This window comes from Microplitis mediator, chromosome 2 (assembly GCF_029852145.1).
Source record: "Microplitis mediator isolate UGA2020A chromosome 2, iyMicMedi2.1, whole genome shotgun sequence".
NCBI lineage: Eukaryota > Metazoa > Arthropoda > Insecta > Hymenoptera > Braconidae > Microplitis > Microplitis mediator.
In genome coordinates this window covers 16,228,391-16,250,121 of record NC_079970.1, presented here as the reverse complement: position 1 = coordinate 16,250,121, position 21,731 = coordinate 16,228,391, and the positions used below count along the sequence as shown (strand labels likewise).

At 31.0% G+C, this 21,731-nt stretch overlaps 1 protein-coding gene across 3 annotated transcripts in view; it reads left to right on the top strand.

Moving 5' to 3' along the window:
* LOC130678770 (homeobox protein orthopedia-like) overlaps positions 1–21,731 on the top strand; it is a 104,710-nt gene that overhangs the window by 50,520 nt on the left and 32,459 nt on the right. For 2 of the 3 annotated variants that reach the window (XM_057486225.1, XM_057486226.1), the window contains exons 2-3: positions 9,844–9,981; positions 10,068–10,249. The exons of the other annotated variant lie outside the window; for it this stretch is intronic. In XM_057486225.1, the coding sequence (XP_057342208.1) occupies positions 9,844–9,981; positions 10,068–10,249 (320 nt within the window). The remainder of the gene's footprint in view (positions 1–9,843; positions 9,982–10,067; positions 10,250–21,731) is intronic. 3 annotated transcript variants of the gene reach the window in all.

Genomic DNA, 21,731 nt, shown 5'->3' with positions numbered 1-21,731 from the left:
ACATACAGATACTCGGACATCATTCTGAAAATAGTCAGAATAGCTTCCTAGGACCTCAAAACGTCGACATCTGATGAAATTTCGATTTTCGCAAATCGGGGTGAAAAAAATAACTTCCCAATTTTTCGAATATCGTCGATTTTTTTAGCGGGAAGTTAAAAATATTAAATTGCGAAAAAAAAAATAAAATAATTTTAATTAGATCCGAAATGCAATTTATTGCATTAGAAGCATTACTAAGAGGATTTATATACGATTTTGATTGATTGAAAAATCCCGATGATTGCTGGGCTCGAACCTGCATCCTTCCTTATGTAAATAGTATATTTATCATAATACCAAAGAATAACTTGGAGAAATAAAAAATCTGTGATGCAATGATCCACGTACTCTTTGTATAAATATATTATTATTCTGTACTTTGTTTAATTTGTAGCCAGTAAACAAAATATTTAAAAAAGTTAAAAAATTTTACAATCAAATGGATTACCAAATTAAAACCTAAGGATACTTGAAGTAAATCAAGAAAAAATTAGGGGAAGGGGGGGCAAAAGGGGGTAGGGTAGGCAAAACAGGGTACCCCCAAAATTTTATAAAAAAAATTTTATATTTTAAATCGTTTTTAAACATTCCAAAATCACTTCTGTAAATATAATTAAGCGTCATTTTGAATTTTTTTTGATAAACTTTTTCGAAAATCAATTGTCAGTTGAAAAATATTAATGACGTTTGTTTTATGATAAAAACTATTAAAAATTTTTTTTCTTCTTTTGTATCCAATAAACATGTAAAATATAATTTTTCTTCATGTAAATTACTTAAAAAAAAATTCAACTTAATCAAATTCGTTTAAAATCCAGAAAATTTTTTTTTCTCACCTATTTTAGGGGGTCCCCCACTTTGCCCGCAGAAATGAAAAATTTTTTTTTTCAACGGTAACTGAAAATTTCTTCTATTTACTGTTACGTCCAGCTCAGACGCTGAACTTTATATTTTTTGTTTTATTATATTCAATTTTATTTCTCTTATAAGAATTTAATAGGCGACCAAATTTTACATTCAAGCAAATTTATACTGATAAGACATAATGTAGTTGTAAAAATGCTTTTAGAATTAGTAAATTTGTTTGCTCTGACGCACGTCGAAATAACAGAGCAAACAACCAAATGCAGTTTTAATGACCCCTCAAGTAATTATAAAGGCCCAAAGGCCAGCTGAAACATTTTTCGTCGAAACCCAAAAATATTTTTATCAAAAAAGTGTACGTGGAATATATTTTTAGTTATAAATAAAAATAATCTTAATCCCTCACTTTCTCTTTGAGTGCACTTTTGTCGAGACATCTCGGGATCATAGAACAAATAGACAAAATAATTTTTTTTTATCGATAACGAAATAGCCATTAAGGAAACAAATTTAGGTGTCTAGACGAAAATGACGAAATAGTCATTAAGGGAATTTAATAAAAAAATTACTATTTAAAATAATTTTGACTAACAAAAATAGTAGAAAATTTATAACAATAAATAAATAATATAGGCTCAACGCCAATCAAAAAAAATATAATGTTAACTAAAATTGATATTTTAGAGTTAACCAATCATAATATTACAAAGAATAAGAAACAAATTTATTACAAAGTATAATAAACAAATTTAAAAACGATAATTATAAATAAATTTAAAAGACAAATAAATAATATAAGCTCAACGCCAATCAAAAAATATAATGTTAATTAAAATTAATATTTTAAGTTAACAAATCATAATGCTACAAAGAATTATAAATAAATTTAAACATTTAAATTTAAATATTGTTATAAGTAAAATATTGTACATGTGGATGGATGTGTGGGTGCGCACGCACATAGGCCTGCATCGGGGTGTGCCCTTTACCACTTCCCTAGCGGAAAATCCTAGGGAAAGGGAACGGACCCATAGGAACTGTGCTCCGATTGGACACCGTTTTCCCCCAAAATATACACCAAATAGGACCCGAGGGAAAATTATAAAAAGTGTTGTCACACATCAATCACTCTCTCAATTATCAGTACTCAGTTCGGCAGCTCAATTCTCAATACTCAGTTCTCAGTCCTGGATCAGGAAGGATGAGAAAATTCAAGTACAAGTGTTCTCACACTTACACTAGTTCCGTACTAGTTTTCATTTACAAGTGTCCTCACACTTAAATTTATTAATTACTAAACAAGTGTCCTCACGCTTAAATAGTTTAATTATTTTACGAGTATTTTGTCCATTCAGTGATTGTTTTTAAAAATAAATTTGACGGTAAATTGAAATTGTATAACGCGAGTAATATATCAGATTCAGTGTATCAACAATTACAACTAACTAAGTTGCTACAAATTCAGGTATTGTAATTTTTAAGTTTATATTGTATTAAAACAAAACATTTCCAACACACGGAAATATTGTAAAAGCTGTATTGTATTCAGGATTCTATAGCTCTCTCTCTAGTATTTAAAACAAATTTTATCGTAACCATTTTATTGTAAATTAGAGTCGGCTGACTAGCCACCTAATGTTTTAAATATCAGATTTATTGTATTCACATCATCAAAATTGTAAATGGTATAATATATAGTAGTTTAATTTGTAAATTCAACATCTTTCATTTCAAACAAACCTTCCAGATAATTATTCAGTGTGATCCCGGTCTATTGGTCGAAAGACTAGGGCCGAAAATAAATAATAATAATTACTGTCCAGATCACAGTGCAACCCACTTTCTGGACGTAACATTACCTTGAATATCATTAAAAAAAAGTATTTAGCGTATTTGAGTCCTCGAAAACTTGGTATTTCTTTAAGTACCCCCTTTTGCCCCTCCCTTCCCTACTTTAATCAAAATTTTAGTCGATCAAAATTATACTAGAAAAAATAGAAAAGAGAGGAGGGTGGGACACAAAACAGAATATCCTGTTCAGAAGAAGTGAAAAATAATTTGATTTACAAATTAAATAAATTTGATAAACTCAAATTGTTTATAAACAATTTAGATAAATAAAAAAGTAATTTTAACATAAATATTGTGTACGAGCGTAAAAAACAAATTTGTTTTATTATAAAATTTTTGAAAAAAAAAATTTTCAATAACAAATTCTGAGCTTTTTAGATTGTATAAGAATCATAAAAGTTATAAAAATAATATTAATTTTTGCATTGGGCTACCCCAACAAGTTCCTGATTGGATCCCAATGCGGCAAAACCAATATAAGTTATTTATTTTTGCATTGGGCAATCTCAATGAGTTCCCAGTTAGGTCCCACCCAGAAAAAATCGATGTCGGGAAACTAATTATGACATTGGGATATCCCAACAAGTTCCCGATCGGGTTCCGACTGGGGTAGACCTACTGGACATGCCAGAGCGATTCCCAATTGGGACCCAATTTATGTATTGGGACAACCCATGCAAAGTTTGGAAATCGGCCCTAGATCGGGCCATTACTAAGCCAAGAATGTCGAATAATGGCTCAGCAATGGCAATTTTTATTGGCCGATAAACGGCTCATAGCCGGAATGATAACTTCGGCCCATTAGTGGCGCTCGACTATCGGCCGATTAATGGCAGCCAGCAATCGGCCAAGCAAGCAAATAAATTTAGTTAAAAAAACAATTTGTTATTATTAACCTAATAGAGTTTGTGTGATCATCAACGTTTAAACTATTTAGGTAAGGTAAATGATGTAAAAAAAACTCGGTGAAAATTCTACTGGAATCCGGGCGTGAACTGCCGTCCTTCTGATTGATGGATCTGAATGGTAGCTACTGAACGAACCTCTACTTATGTTGAACTGATACTTTTATATGATCTAGTTATTCATTCTACTACAACCACTTGGTTTTATAAAATATACAGAGTAATTAAATTAATATTTTCAATTATTTAGAAAAAAAAAAAAATTATTTCGTACTACTTTGATTATAATTACATAATTTTTAAAAATAAAACTTATCAAATTTAATTGATTATTTATTAATAAAAATGGCATTTAATTTAAAAATTTACTATTTTTATTTTCTAATTAAATTAATTTTTATAAGTAAAGTTATAAAATTGCGGTTGTTGATTGCAAATGATAACGAACTAAAAAATACATTAATTGTTAGTTGTAAATAACTGTAATCGAAAAATTAAAATATTTATTGATTAAAACTTAGTTTACTTTAATAATAAATAATTATTAATTAAAGAAAACTATAATAACAAGTTATTTGAATAATTATTAATTGATTAGTAGATTTTTTCATTTAACAAGAATCAATCATGGACCACTGATTCACCAACAGTAACCCAACGTTGCAAACCGATAATCGACCAGTCATAAGTAGACATTTATTGGCCAGCCATCGGCAGCGTCGTATGACTGGCGTTTCCTTTAAAGGAAGTACGGGAAGTCATATTCTGATATGAAACCAGCAATGCCATTATATATACATTAAAAAATTTTAATAAAAATTCATTTCGATTTGACTACGCTATCTTGATAAAAAATTAAATGGCTGCTGGTAATTAACCAGGTTTGGCCCATTACGAATTGCCATTGCTTGGCCGAGTTATGGCAGTCAGACATCGGCCAACCTACGCCATTTTTCCCGTTAACGGCGACTTTGTATGGGAAGATTATGCTGAGCATCTCATGCAGGAATTGCCAAAATTGAACAAAGGGGCCCTCCTTGGTCCAGCACTGGGGAACCTAGCTTTGGCACACCTATGATCGACCCGACTAGAAAGTACTGTGGGATCGCCCTGAGAATACATGTGGACCTCATTCGGTTCCAATAAGGCATGCCCAATAGGGAAATCCAGATGAGGACCCAATAAAAACCCAATTGGAAAATACGAATCGAAAAGAAATTAACTTATTGTAAGTTTTATCCTATTGAGGCTTGTGGGGGATCTTAGTAGGAGAACCCACCTTGAAAATGAAAAATAATAGCCGTTTTTTCCCATTGGGTTCTGGATGGGACCTAAGTGGGAAAACCTAACGTAAAAATAAAAAAATTACTATCGTTTTCCCTCATTGAGTTCTGTGTGGGATCAAAGTGAGATAGCCCACCGTGAAAATTAAATAATAATAGTCTTTTTTCCCATTAGGTTCTGTGTGGGACCTACGTGGGAAACCCCAACGTGAAAATAAAAAATTGTTATCAATTTTCTTCATTAGGTTCTGTGTAGGATCAAAGTGGGAGAGCCCAACGTGAAAATAAAAAATAATAGTCTTTTGTTTCCATTGGGTTCTATGTGGGACCTACGTAGGAAAACTCAACGTGATAATAAAAAAAAACTAATGTCATTTTTTCCCATTAGGTTTTGTATAGGACTTAAGTGGGAAAACCCGACTTGAAAAAAAATTATATACTCAGTTTTTCCCCATCGGGTTTCATGTGGGACTATAAAGGGAAAATCCAATTTGAAAAAGAAAATGATTGTGTTCACTCTATTTACGATTTTACATGACAATTTATTGCAAATAATGTCTGGATAGAATGATTCATAATTTCAGTGAAATTAGAAGTTGTATAATCAATTTTGTATGTAAGGATCCGTTTACTTGATTTTAAGTGTAGCTGCTTTTACTTTTTTCTATACTCTTCGAATATCATAAAAAAAAAGATTCAACGTATTTGAGTCCCCAAAAACTTAGTAATTACTTAAGTACCCCGTTTTGCCCCCTATATTTATACAAAGAGTACGTCGATCATTGCATCATGGATTTTTTCTAACTTCATCAGTTATTCTTTGGTGGCATGACAAATATACTATTTACACCAACGCGATCACATACGTGGGTCAGCACAGTAGATGGCATCAAAGACTTTGAATCGGAAGGATGCAGGTTCGAGCCAAGCAGTCACCAGGATTTTTTCATTAATTATATCCATGTATACTTCCTCTAAGTAATGTCCCTTATACATTATATCACATTTCGGATTAAATTGAAAAGTTTCTTTTCCAAATTAATATTTTTTAACTTCCCGCTAAGAAAATTGTAAATTTTCGAAAATTCGGGAAGTTATTGTTTTCACCCCGATTTCCGAAAATCGAGTTTTCATCAGATGTCGACGTTTTAAGGTCCGAGGAAGCTATTCTGACTATTTTTAGAATGATGTCCGAGTGTATGTATGTATGTGTGTGTGTGTGTGTGTGTGTGTGTGTGTGTGTGTGTGTGTGTGTGTGTGTGTGTGTGTGTGTGTGTGTGTGTGTAAACTCTTTGTAACTTTTTAACTGATGAATCGATTTGGATGGTTAAAGCAGCAATCGAAGAAGCTTGTTGGCCATCAACTTTCCTGAAAATTTCAGATTATTTGCGCATGTAGACTCGAAAATATGGGCGAATTACGAAAAAAAAACATTTTTTTTTTTAGTTTTTTAGTGATTTCTCAGAAACGACTTGAACGATCAACTTCAAAATCTAATTAAGTCTAGAACTTTATAAGCCGCGTCGAATGTGACCTCAACAATCTCAATCGGTTAATTTGTTCGAGAGATATCGTTGGCGAAAGAAATGGTAAAAAAACAGTTTTTTTCGATTATCTTTGAAGTGACTTATCCGATCAGTTTGAAAATCTAATCAGCTCTAGAACTTAATAAAACGCGTCGATTGCCACCTCAAACGTCAGAATCGGATAATTAGTTCAAAAGATATCGGCGCTGAAAAGTTAAAAAAATAACATAAAATGTTATTTTTCCGGATAAATCAAAATATAATGTGCTAAAATGTCTGAAATCATCCTAACTCTTTGTCTTTATAGTCTCTTTCGATTATATATAATTTCATATAATTTGCTCTTTAGTTTAAATCATATTATCAGCAAAAAATTGAAAAAACCCAGTTTTTAATTTTTTTCTCGGAAATTTCATATATTATTGTTCTGACCTAAGTCAAAACTCACTCAAATCTTGATTTTGATCACTGACATTAATTTCTACCTCAATACATTTATTTCATAGAACATAATCGGGAATCAAAATTTAAAAGCCGCTTCTTCATTCATGATTTTCGATTCTTAACCTTTCAAATTCTAGCATAAAACGTAACTTGTTAGATCTTAAAAAGCTCATAAAAAAAATAATTGTATTTGATAGCATTTTCGAGCTCGAAAAGCTCGAAAATATATTTGCAGTGATGTCTTGAGCTCGAAAACAGCGGGAAGTTTTGGGGCTGGCCTGCAGGGCCAACCGACGCCCAGAATTTTTTTACTAGGAATGCGCTAGTGGGATCTCTTGGGGATTCCCCTATGGGGGCATAGCTGGGACTGCCTAATAAGTGCCCAATAGATCTTTGCGTTACATCCCCATGTGTGGTCCCTATAGGGCAACCCCATAAGGACCCAATAGATCTCACATAAAAAGTTATAGTCGGGGATCGATTCCAAAATCTAATCAGCTCTAGAACTCAACAAAATGCGTCGATTGCCGCCTCAACCATTAAAATCGATTGATTCGTTCGAGAGATGTCGTGGGAGAAAGAAATGCTAACAAACAGTTTTTACAAATATCTCCGAAACGGTTGAACCGATCAATTTAAAATTTGAATCAGCTTTAGAACTCAATGAAACGCGTCGATTGTCACAATGAACATCAAAATTGATTTATTAGCTCAAAAGATATCGGCGTCGAAAAATTAAAAAAGCAACATTTTATGTAATTTTTCCCAAGTAAATTACTAGGGGAGCCTGGGGCACGAAGGTCCCCTTAAGCCGGTTTTTTTCTTTTTGTGGCTTTTAACCATCAAATTCGTTTACTTTCCGTCTACTTCGGAAAAATCAGTCGAAATTTTGCAAAAAATCGAAAAATTTTTTTTTGTGGCACGAGGGCCCCCTCCCCAAAAAATTATAAAAAAAATTTTTTTTTTATTTTCCATCAAGTTATGACCTCTACAATGTTTTTATCATATTTTAGGCCAATATGTGATTTGTGGCGTAATATGGACCACTAAAAAAAAAAAATTGGAACGAAAAAATAATCTTGACGGAAAATAAAAAAAAAAATTTTACCTAATTTTGAGGGTGGCCTTCGTACCCCAGAGGGGCTTTCGTACCCTAGGCTCTCCTATATAATGTACTAAAATGTATTTGAAATCATACTAACTCTTCGACTGTATGGTTTCCATTAACCACCATGTAATATAATGTAACTCATTCTTCAGTTTAAATAATGTTACACTGTAAAAAATTCGCGGAGTGAATGCGGATTAAATCCGGAGTGAATTCGGAGTGAATGAATTTTTAATTATTCACTCCCTCGGAGTGAAATTCACTTCGCAGGGGAGTTTTTGCGGAGTAGATAATTTTTAATTAATTTAATCTCCCTGGAGTGAAATTTACTCCGAAGAGGAGTTTTGAAAATATTATTAATCAAAAATAATTCCACCTAAATGAAAACGAAGTAAAAACTCGCGTATTACATTACTGATCAACTGATACGCACACATACACACACACATATTCGGACACACACACACGTACACACACCCGAACACACACACTCGCGCACTCATCCATAGACACGCACACACAGACACCCGCACGCACGCCGCATTTACTCCGAGATCACTCCGCTAAAAAAAAGCTCCCAATTCACTCCGCATGCGGACTGATTTTTTTTTTAAACTCAGGAACTCCGAGTGGTGGAGTGAATGCGGAGTGAATTCGGATTGAAATTAAATCCGGATTTACTCCCGATGTTTTACAGTGTATCGACAAAAAAATTGAAAAAACATCGTTTTCAATATTTTTCTTGGATATTTCCTGTATTAATGCTCTGATATGAGTCAGAGCAGTTTTTTATTAAACATACTTGTGAATAACTATTTAAAAAACGCTCATTCCTTAATTACCTTCGGTTCTAAAATTTCAAACTATAACATAAAATGTAACTCTTTTGAGCTTGAAAAGATCATATAAAAAGGGAAGCAAAGGTATTGTTGAGCTCGAAAACAGCGGGAAGTTTTGGGGCTGGCCCGCCGGGCCAACCGTTGCCTAGATGTTTTATTTCAATAGTGGCCAATTTTTCCTCAGTTGCAGCTTTTTACAATTTACCGTGAAATAATTCAGATAATCCAGATAACTTAGAAACAAAAAATAAATATTTTTAAGTATATATTGCACACACTGATTAACTTGTCCCTACTCTTTACGACTAACTGTAACTATTCATATTTTGTTGAAAAAAATTTTTTATTTTAGTTTTAAAAATACTTTTACATTTTGTTCCCGTTTTCCTCATATGTAAGAAAATTCGCCACAAGTGTAATTTGAGTAAAATAATTTGAAAAAAAATTTTCTAAAAATATTAATAGTAATCAATAAAGACTAAACTAGTTCATTACGCAACATAACGCCCGACAAAGCACAAAAGTAACACTCAAACAAACCACATATGGTAACTCTTATATGAGCAATCTTTCAACACTTGTATTACTTACTATACACCAGTCTTTCCTTAAGTTTTTTCGCTGTCGGTTACTTTTATGAGATGAAACATGTGAGCCCTGTAGTGATATTGTGACCGCGTATATTTGTTCGCCTAGAAGCAGAGGCCAGTGACGATTCTCACACCTTCGTGCTAAGTGACCTGTACGTCCCTCGCCACTGGTCGGTCGGCTTCTGCTCCTATACAAATTTTAAATACAAGCCTAACGGGGTTGCGTTGACTGCCGACATTCTGGAAAGAATTATCTAGGGATATTATATAGAAATTCAAAAAAAGAAAGAATTACACGATAAAGTCTAGAAAAAAATAATTGAAAATAAAAAAAAAAAAAAAAAAAAATTAATGAATCCTAGAGTATAAAATAATTATGCCTTTACTGTAGGAGCGAAAGATCTTCATGCGCAAGAGCTGAAACACGAAAAATTGGACGGTGTCCTGGGGACAAATCTGGGGGGAGGTCTGTCTGCTGGTGGAGGGCTTACGCTTCATCAAGAATTAATAATGGGCATGCCTGGAGGAGGTAAGAGAGTACTTAAACTTTTTTTTAATTTTTATTATTTTCTATCATCAATAACTTGAGTAATTTAAAGAAATATTTACTTTCAGGAGGCGCAGGAGGTATTGGCCAGAATGACGACAAACCAACAAAGCAGAAACGACACCGGACGCGATTTACTCCAGCCCAATTAAATGAACTAGAAAGATGTTTTGGTAAAACTCATTACCCAGACATTTTTTTAAGAGAAGAAATTGCTATGCGAATCGGGCTGACTGAAAGTAGAGTTCAGGTTTGTGTAATTTTATTATTTATTTTCTAATCAACTTTTTTAATTATAAATAAATATTTGCTTTAATAATAGATAAAATATAATGTACTTATAAGTGTAATAATTATTCTTGTGTAAGGGTCTTAACTCAATGTCTTTGTAACTAAGTCTTTGAATCAATTGTCACGGCCTACCGCAGATTTTGTGGATTAAAGTGAAACTTGAAGTTGTTAAGCTCATATCTTACTCTTGGTTATATACCATAGGCTCCATATTAAAATCTATCATCAGTTTCTATTTTTAATCTTTGTCATGTTTATGATAATTGTTTAGTATCTACTTTCGTTATGTAACTATTTAATTAAAAAAGATACAGTTTACTGTCTTCGATAATTATTATTACATGAAAAATTAATTAAATTCATTCGAAATATATTCAAATTAAATACTAGTCCTATTTCAAGTATTTGGAAAGTGAATTTTTAATAATTATTCAAAGTATCGGAAATTGAAATGAATTTATTTTAAAGTACACGCAGTAAAAAAACAGTGTAAAAATGATCTCACACCAGTGAAGCGGTGTTATTCAATCGGTTTTGAAACGATGTACACGTGTAGTAAATTAACTCTGATCGGAGTATACTCTCTTAATCGGAAACAGTGAAAACCACTGAAAAATAGTGTGTATACACTATTTCACAACTATAAGTATACCACTTGGTATACTTATAGCTGTGAAAGAGTGAATAGTCACTGTTTCAGATTTAGAGAGTAAAAGGACGTGAGTATAAGTTTTTGAGAATCTACAAAACAGAAAACAAAAATAATAACAACGATAATGATAAGAATGTTTCGTTAAAAAACCGATGTAAGTCCACACTATCCCGGCTTTAAGGTTATATCGGTGTTCAATTTAACCCTGAAAACGGTATTAAAAAAAAATTTAGTTTATTTTTCGAGTATCAGTAGTAAAATAGTACTTCAAACACAAACAAAATAAGCAATTTTATGCAACTGAACTAATTGCATAAATTTTTTATCTCTTATCAAATTAAGTGTTTAGGAAAAATTAAGTAAATAATTTTATTATAGCTCTGACAATTTTTATGATGTAATAACTGATTTAAAGATGATAATACAACCATAGATAATTAAATTTTATTTTTCTCGCTGAATTAGTTTCCGAAGTGACTTGAATCATAAAAATCTGTCTCCCACATTTAGTACAATAACATTAACATACCACTATGGACAAATATTGTTTGGATTTCTCCATAAATTGGTTTTCTATCGTATCATTAATTTTTGAAACAATGTCAAATTTTTTCTTTTTGTCTTCGTTTCTGATACTTAAAAATAATAACGACTTTTTTTGTTGACACGGTCTTCGGGTTCAAATTTAACACTGGAATAGCGTGGACTTACATCTCTTTTTTACGATGCATGTGAAGAGCTATAATTAATTTCAAGGTTCAATTAAAATTTTGAATTGAAGATAAAATATAATATATATTTGTATAAAATAAATTGCATGTTTATTAATTATAAGCTGCCTATTTAAAGGAATTAATTTAAAGTTTTTTTCTTCGTTTTCTCTACATTCAAGATCTCAAAAATAAATGCACATCTATTATCAACAGATTTTTTTTCCTTATTTTTTATTTAACTCTCTAGGGTATGTCGAGAAAACGTGGTGATAATAGAAATTCATGAAATTTTTATTCGTAAATCTCGAAGCGTCAGTCAAGCCAAGCGCTGCCTGCATATCAAGCAGTTTCTCTTTCACACATTTTTCAACATATTCACATACTTTAGTTTATATATATACATATATATATATATATATTTCAAAGAAAAATTTATCCATGAACGCATAATGAGACAAAAGCTTACATAGAATTTTTTTCTATTTACCATATCTATATATTACATATAAAATCACTGATTCATTTTCACTGTTTTCACAACTGGGTAGGTTTTTATTAACATTTCTCTTTTCATTTTTATCTTTTCCTTTTTTTTTTTTATAATGTCAAGGATATATGAAAATTAAAACATTGAAATTATTTTATTGAATGACGAAAATATATGTAAGAATAAAAATAAATCGTGAAAATAAAATAAAAACGATTGAGAAAACAATTTATAAGAACAAAGAGACCTCGAGACGAAACGGATGGTTGTTTGACGCCGACAAAGAAAGTCGCATAGTTCAGTTATAGAGAGAAGTCGTCAACAAGAGGATCGAAGAGCTTGGTATAGAAGAGAGGAAAAGGATGAGTGGTAAAGGGAGTGTAATTGAAAGAGGCCTTCCATCCGCGAGAGAGTTAGATATTAGAGCGAACGAAACGTTTCCAAGGGAACGTGCCGCGAGTATTCTCTACTTGCCGTGTACAGAGGGTTGGAGGCACCAATCCGGCTGCGAGGAAGAGCGCCGGCGCTCACAACCGAGGCTCTATTGAGCGTCGGCTATCAAAGATTTCTTGACTTACTATGGCGATTCGTGAAATATATTTTTTACTAAACAAAAGGGTTGATTAATTATTGTCAAAATATTTAAATATTCAGAGTAGAATGTTTTCTAAAGTAAGCACAAGAACAAAATTATCTTAATTTTTTTTTCAATATAGAGTGTTTTATATGGCTTCGCTTATTCAATTACTGTGACTTTTTACTTCTTTAAATTAAATTTAGTACAATTAAATATATTTTAAAGAGATGTACAGAGATACTAGCAAATAACTCATTTCTATTTATAATGATATGAGTTAGAAAGATATAGTTATTTGAATGAAAAATGTTTTTAAAAATAAGTGATAAAAACATTATTCATTTATTTAATTATTTACCTTAATACAGTACTGAAGTAATGATTTATTTATAGAATAATATAAAAAATTTAACTGAGATGTCAGATAAAATATAATATATGACATTTGGTATTACTCGGTCATACTGTATATTTTCTGTGACTGAGACAGCAGCTTCAAGAGTAATTCATATTTAATGATATATACTGGGATAGTGAACCATATCTTATCCATAAAACTTTAATGATTTTGATTTTGTTCTCTTTATGACAGTAGTCAAAGTCAATTAAATGAAACGAAAGTCCATTTTTAAATTATATTGCAGCTTATATGAACGCAGACGACAAAAAAAATAAAACAAAATTCATCTGATGAATACATATATATTGTAAATATATACATTACATACTTTATTATTTATTATGGATATTATGAAGTTTTTTTTTAGACCCTCTAATTTTTAAATACGCTGATAAATTTATTAAATCCAGTGAAAATAACCGAAAAAAGTCTACAAGAGATACTTCAAGTAATTGAAATTTAAATTCAATTAATATACTTAAAAAATTTTATACCGGAATAACCATCACAATTTAATAATGTATCATTACCTAACTACGATGTATTCAGTATACATTCTATAAAAAGAAAAGTTGTTTTTATACCGTGATTAAATACCAGTCGAAATAATTGTATCATTATTTTTTATTTGTATTTTAAATTAATAATATAAAAGGTTTAAGCAAAAGTGTTGTAAAAAAATAAGCATTCGTTAAATAAAGATCTGAAAAGTTTGCTCTGAAGACCGATGCCAAAACATCCCGTTAGTTTTGAGCTCCACAATACTTGAAGACATTTTATATTTCTCGAGCTCAAAAATTGAATGAGTTTCAGAACATAAACAAAGGAAATATTTTTGAAATTCAATTGCTTAGATTACTCAAAAACCACTCAACCCATATCGATCTCAATATTCGGTCGAATCCAGGTCGTAAAACTTTTTTATTCGTTGCAATTCTCTAATCAATAACTCCGATTGATTACAATTAGAATTTAAGATCCCTTCATAAGCATTTCTATTGGTCCGATTGATTTCGATTGACTTTCAATCAGAATTTTCGATCAGGGCCCGGACGACAAAATTTCATAAGATCCTTATCGGATTTGCATATACTTGGACACTACCTCCTATGTGAGCCTTATAAATATTAGCTTGAGGAGGAACTTATAAAACTTAGAACTTATAACATAAAACAACTAGAAAGGTCTCATCGGAGTCTAATTGGGATAGTCTTGGCAGGTTTTTATATAATGTTATTGTAACGGGGTGGGATGCTTTAGAACTCCCTTTAAATTTGATTTCGGCTCGCGCCAAAAGATCCGGCCTCTTTCTTCAACAACTGCCAATATTGAAGAAAGTATAGTTACTTATGCGCCGGGGTCACTGTGGTCGAATTCGTCGACATTTGGTTTTAGGGGTTGGCCAGCCTGAGTCAAGAGAGGTACGAAGCCCAGAGACGACGAGTGATCGCTCTCTTGGTTCGCAGCAACCGCCGTGGACGGACGTGTTTTTCTGCCACTACTACTACTACCACTATTTCTACATCTACAACTACTCATATCTACACACGTGCTGCTAGCTATTGTCATTCTTGTTAAGGGCCAAGAACATATAAGCCCGCTTCAGGTGGAAGCTTATTAGACATTCAAATATAATTAAATAATTCTTGTGGATATTGGACTGGAATGAATTTTTTTGGAGTTGAATTTTGGAGGACGTGTGATTTGGAAGGACTGGAGGTTTTAGGTCTAAGGAAGGAGTCTCGCCGGAATGAAAGGCTGGTGAATTTGTTGGAGTAAGTTGAGTCGTTATTTATTGTCGGGTTATTTAATTGTGAAAATTTTATTATGATTGATTAGGTCAGTCTAGTCGAGTCAGTTTAATTAATTCAGTTGAGTCAGCTTAATTAATTCAATCAAGTCAGTTTCATCCGTCATACACAATTTTATTGTTCATCATTTAATTATTTATTTATAAAGCGACTTCGTCTCTAGTAAATGCCATAGTTTTTTTATTTCAATTTAACACATTTAATTAATAATTGAACAGCCTTTCTGATAAGTTATGTATAAGATCTCTCTCTCTCTCTCTCTCTCTCTCTCTAATTTTCTACTGTGTGGTCCAATACGGGGTTATCCTCGTTCTGAGGTTCACTGAGTTAGCTAGACAAGGTACATAGAACACCTCAAGTTCTATACATGTGTAGGCCCTTATTTTATTACGACCAAGTTTTGTTAATAAAATAAGTGGGACCCATTACATTATCATTTGATCAGTTTAAAATTAAACCAGTAACTTATGGCAGATACTTACGCATAGCTTGCTCAAGATCTGCCCGATAAAAAACGTTTAGATCCAACTAGATATGTCTGGATCTCGTTATATGTTTCTATCCAAATGCATCCAAATATTTGATCTTGCGAGATATAAGCATATATAACTATATCTGCTCAGATCTAATCATATATAAGCAGATATAGAGATGTATCAAGATTGATATCCAAGTAGATATACGCATACCCAAGCATATACAAGTATATCTGTTCAGATCCGACTATATATAAGCAGATATAAAAATTGATATCCATGCAGATATGCTTATATCCAAGCATATACAAGTATATATAGTTATATCTGCTCAGACCCAACTGTATGTATGTGGGTATGTAGATGCAAAAATAATTCGTATCCAAGCAGATATACGTAGGGGAGGGAGGGGCAAAAGGGGGTACTTAAGGGAATACCAAGTTTTCGAGGACTCAAATACGCTAAATCTTTTTTTTTTTTAATGATATTCAAAGTAAATAGAAGAAATTTTCAGTTACCGTTGAATAAAAAAATTTTTCATTTCTACGGGCAAAGCGGGGTACCCCCTAAAAAATTTGATTAAGTTGAATTTTTTTTAAGTAATTTACATGAAGAAAAATTATATTTTACATGTTTATTGGATACAAAAGAAGAAAAAAAATTTTTAATAGTTTTTATCATAAAACAAACGTCATTAATATTTTTCAACTGACAATTGATTTTCGAAAAAGTTTATCAAAAAAAATTCAAAATAACGCTTAATTATATTTACAGAAGTGATTTTGGAATGTTTAAAAACCATTTAGAATATAAAATTTTTTTATCAAATTTTGGGGGTACCCCGTTTTGCCTACCCTACCCCCTTTTGCCCCCCCCCCCTTCCCCTATATCTAAGAATTTATGACTATATCCAAAAATGTGTGTCTATATGTAGTCATATTTGGTCAGATCCAATAATATTTAAATTGGTGTATTTATTTATTTAATTTTTTTTTTTAAATTATTTAGTTATTTTATTTAATTTATTTTATTTAATAAACAAACAAAAATCAAACATTTTCTACTTTTTTTTTCTTACTGATTTTGATATATACGTTATTTAAATCATATACTTGATATTGTAATGAATAAATAAAATAAATCGGTTTGATCAATGTTTCTAAAGTATTCATCTATTTTTTTTACTTAAATATCAATTGACTTTTGAAATATGTTATACATAGGTTCATCAAAAGAATTAAGAGGTAATAGCGATAAGATCCAAGATGTGAGTAGATATTGTTTTTAGAATGGTCTAAAGTATAATATATTTATACATGCATTCATTAGAATATAGTGAAACTTCTTTAGATACATGTGCTTAAATCTACGTAGATCTCTTTAAAGATCGACATCTATGCAGATCTGCTTGGATACACTTAGGTATTCGTGGATATAGTGAGATCTATTTGGATTTCTTTGGACATTTCGAGATCTGTTTGGATCTCTTTTGATATTTGAAGATCTATTTGGATATACTTAGATATAGTGAGATCTCTTTGGATATTGTCAGATCTGTTTGGATCCGCTTGGATCGCGCCAAAATTTGGATCCAAGCATATCTGACTGTTTGGATCCAAGCATATCTGACTGTTTGGATCCAATCATATATGCTTACACTGAGAAAAAAAAATACTTCTATCAAGAACATTTACTTGATACAAGAACATATATTCTTGATAATTTTCAAGAATACATAATTTTGTCTCAAGAATTCGTAGAATTGAAGGAAATAATTTTTATTTAATTCAAGTAAAGCTATTCTTTTGTTTACTCATAATATTATATCAAATTCATATAATAACAAAAATAAATTTGATGCTCTTTTCTCAAGAATTTGATAATTAATAATAATAAAATAAATATTTTGAACGGATTTCTTGAACCAAGAAATTCTTGTTTGGACAATAGTATTTTTTTTTCTCAGTGTAGATCTAAACATTTTTTATCGGGTATAATGAGAATTATCAACTCACAAAACTAAAACTTTTAAAATTTAAGAATTTTTATTATGCTAGCTTTAGTATTTTCAAATTGAATCAATGTTCGAAAGATTATACCCAGACAATAATAATAAAAACTGAAGTAAATATAAATATCATGACAAAATCTGTAAATTTCGTTATTCTGTTATCGTAGTGATCATTTTTAGTTCTAATTAATTTTTGTGTAAACAAAGATTATAAAATTTATATCACGTTACTAATGCCGATAGGGCGTATTTTAAAATATTCCTGGTAGGAAGGAACCATTGGGCAAGACTTGGACCAGACCTTGGCCAGTCGTCAGCCAATGCTACCAAGCTTTGGCTCGAGCCTGGGTCGAACCGTTGGGCGAGCTTTGGTTCAAGCCTTGGATGATGGCCATGTTCCTAGCCCCGGGAAACCAAAAATCTAGGCTTGAGCCGAGCCTCGGGAAAAAAAGAACCAGGCTTGGGTCGAGTCGTCAGAAACTTCAGATTCAGATCTGAACCGAGCCTTAGAAAACCAAACAACGTGCTCAGATCAATCCTCGAAATACAATGGATGAAGACTAGATGTACAATATTTATGAAATGTACAAAAAATTTGATATTGATTTACTAATACTATTTTTTAAACGTTCAATGCTCCATTATGAATTTTATTTTTATAGTAAAGTAATTATTACAGTAGTAAAGTAATTATTAAAAAAATGTTATGTATCTTGAATAGAAACTTATAAAAATAGAAATTACTTAAGTAACAAAATTTTGAATCTGAAACATTTTTTTCTTGGACATCACCATTCACATTTTCATTATTTACCGTTTCATTGAAGGGCTCAACATGGAAACTACCTGACGAAAACGTTATTTCGTAACTAATTGAGTTGCCTTAAATAAAATATACCATTATAAACCATTTATTAATATTAAATTATAGTATATATTAATATTAATAATTGATGTAACTTACTGAAAGAAATTTCAGGCTCACTGTTATTATTGTGATTATTGTTATTGTTGTTAGATTATTATAATTTCCAATTATTTTTTCACTCACATTACTGCTACTTGTTGTATCTCCCACTCAGAGTCAGATGTTACATTTTCCAAATATCTTTGTTTTTTAACTTTATAATAAGAATTTGAGTCAGAGGATCGTTGGCGATTCCTTCCTGGGCAGTTAATAATTGAAATTCTTGAGCGCCGTTTGAATATTTAAATATTGGGCTGAAATTTTCAGCATAGTCATCATTTTACAGATAGAAAATACTGCTGCCACGAGAAAGAAAAAATTTAGAAACAAAAAATCCGAATTCCAATCATTTGTGATATTTTCAAAATTCGTGAGCGACTTCTTGAAAATTTTTTATCGAGCTCATTTTTGAAGAGGCCACTTAAAACATCTTAAACCAACAAATTTTCATAAGAGACTCGAAAAATAAAAAATAGACGGTTTTTTTTGGGCCACCCTAATATATATCTGTTTTAACATTTCCAAGTTGATTGGAGAAAAAAAAATTTTTTTATAGGCCTATTTTTTCTACAGAGCCAAAATGGCATATATTCTTAGATACGTTTTTTTTTGGCTTTAATAACGCAATATAATATAAAACAAAAAAAAACATTTTTTTTAGAAAAAGTTTTACAAAGGAATTTAAAATATAATGATTTTATTTCGAATTTAATACTGTTTAAAATGATTGTTTTTATGCTGACTTTAATTTTTTAAACAAAATTATAAGAAATATATAAATCCATCATTGAAAAACTATAATATGAAACACATAATAATTTTTGTTTACATTTCAATTAATTGCGATCGTTTATCAAAACTTTACTCCCAATTCATAAAATTTCAAGGTTTATTTTAATATTACTTTAATAGCATAACATATTTTATATTTGTTGGTTATTAAAAATCAAAGACTTCGAATATCATTATGCTACTCTATAATTTTTTTTTGCATACCTAATATTACTTTTTACCAATTTTTCATAAAAATTATCATAATTTATGATTTTAAAAAAAAATCTAATAGAAATTGATATTAAGACAGTATTATTTCGTTTATGTTGAGCTTCATTCCTCTCCGTGTACATGAAATATTGAAAAATCTGAAATAAAATAAATTCCATCATATGCCCATCAAGGGACTAGGCTTAAAAGTTGCGGGGTAAGTGAAAGTTTTTTAGAAAAAATCTTCAAGAAAATCGATCACTTTGTGTTTTTTAAAAATTTTTAATGGAGAAGAATTATTTCTTTCAAAAATCAATATCTCGATAACGGCTTGACAAACAAAATCGAAAAAAATTATGGAGGCCTTTCTCACTGGGTACTATAGAATGAAAAATTATCAAGAACATTGGAGATCCCGGGAAAAAATCATCAAACCTGATCATGCGTTAATCTCACGCATGATCATGTCTGAATATTTGCTAGCCATGAGCATGCGTGATCATGCTCGGTCAAGCATGATTATGCTCTCTCATGCATGATCACGCATGTTCATGGCTGGCAAATATTCAGGCATGATCATGCTTGAGCAAGCATAAATATGTTTGACCAAGCATGACCAGTCCTGATCAGGCACAATCCCTAGAATTATTAAAAAAAAAAATAAAAATAATGATAATTCAATTTTTAATTAACTTATTTTGTAAGTATTGATGTATGGATAATGTTTACTGGCTGAAAATTGTCATTGAAATTTAACCCGTGACGGGTTTCGAACCCACGACCGTCGTGTTATAAAGCACGTCCGCTGTCCACTAGGCTGACTTGTCTCGTTCAGTTTACCACGATTCTTAACATCTTTTAAAAACTACGGTTGTAAATAATTAAATATCATTTGAATCCAATCTTGATTAGGTTATTGCATATTTTTTTAATAATGAGTGAAACCAATTTTAGTTATAAATTACAAGCAAATTTAGCAATTAAATTAATCTTAATTATTCATTGAAAAAAAAAAATATGCAATTGTATTGACTATCATTATCAATTTCGCAAGAATTTATTAATTCAATTCTTCAATTAATAAAAAAAAATTTGTAATTAAATCTATTGTAATTATTTTTTGGAATAAAGATTAATTTTAATTATTAGTTGAATTATAAATTATAAATTAAATTTATTTTAATCATCGATAAAAAAATAACGAAATAATTTTAACTACTAACTTCAAAATAAAAATAAATGTTCAATTATTAAAATTTTTTCATCGAAAATATTTGATTATTCCTGATTAAAAACTTCGATTGAATCTGGTTCAAGCTCGATCGGATTTCGATTGTATTTTTTTGCATGTTCAGACATGACTTTGCATGAACCATGCTTAATCGTGCATGATTCATACATGACGATGCGTAGTCTTGTCTAAGCCTCAAGGCCTATAAAATAATAAAAACTAACAGTTTCACCGTACAGATAACTTTGGCTGATAATGATTTAATTATTTATGGATCAATACAATTTTTCGTAGAGTTAAAGAAAATAACATGTTTTGTTTTAGAAGAATTTGTTATTGAACATACAAAATTTTTCTGTAATGTTGAATATCAGGTGAATATAACTCATATAATGCCTATCCGCGAAAGTGGAAAACTATTATTTCTAACAACAAATCAAATTAAAACAATGCGCTATGTATTGCGTGTAGGACATTATATACGTAATGATTTTAAATTATTAAAAAATAAATTTTAAGCAACAAAATTTTTTAATTATAATTATTATTATACATTTCGAATTGTACATTCTCATCCATGATCATACATGATTGAATATCACGTTGTATGAATCAGGCATAGTCATGTACGCTCATGCAAAGTCATACTCAGTCATGCAATCTCATGCACGATGATTAAGTTCCCGTTACATATAGTCATGCATAGTTGAGCATGATTTTACATGATCATGTATGACGTTGCATAATTCGTGCAGTGTCATGAATGATCATCCACGACTAAGCTTGGTCATGTATGACGTTACACAAATGATGTGTGACTATTCTTTCCTCGTCGTGCATGATCATGCACGATTGAACATGATTTTACATGGTCGTGCATGACGTTGCATGAATCATGCAAATTCTGACATGATCATTCATGATTAAGCTTGGTCATGCATGATATTGCATGGACCATGCATGACTATTCTTGTCTTGTCATGCATGGACATGCACGATTGAACATGTCTTTGCATGATCGTGCAAAGTCATGCCTGGATCATGCAAGATCATACCTGAATCATGCACGATCATATATGATTCATGCATGATCAAGCATGATCAGCCCTGATAATTTTTTCCCGGGATGCAA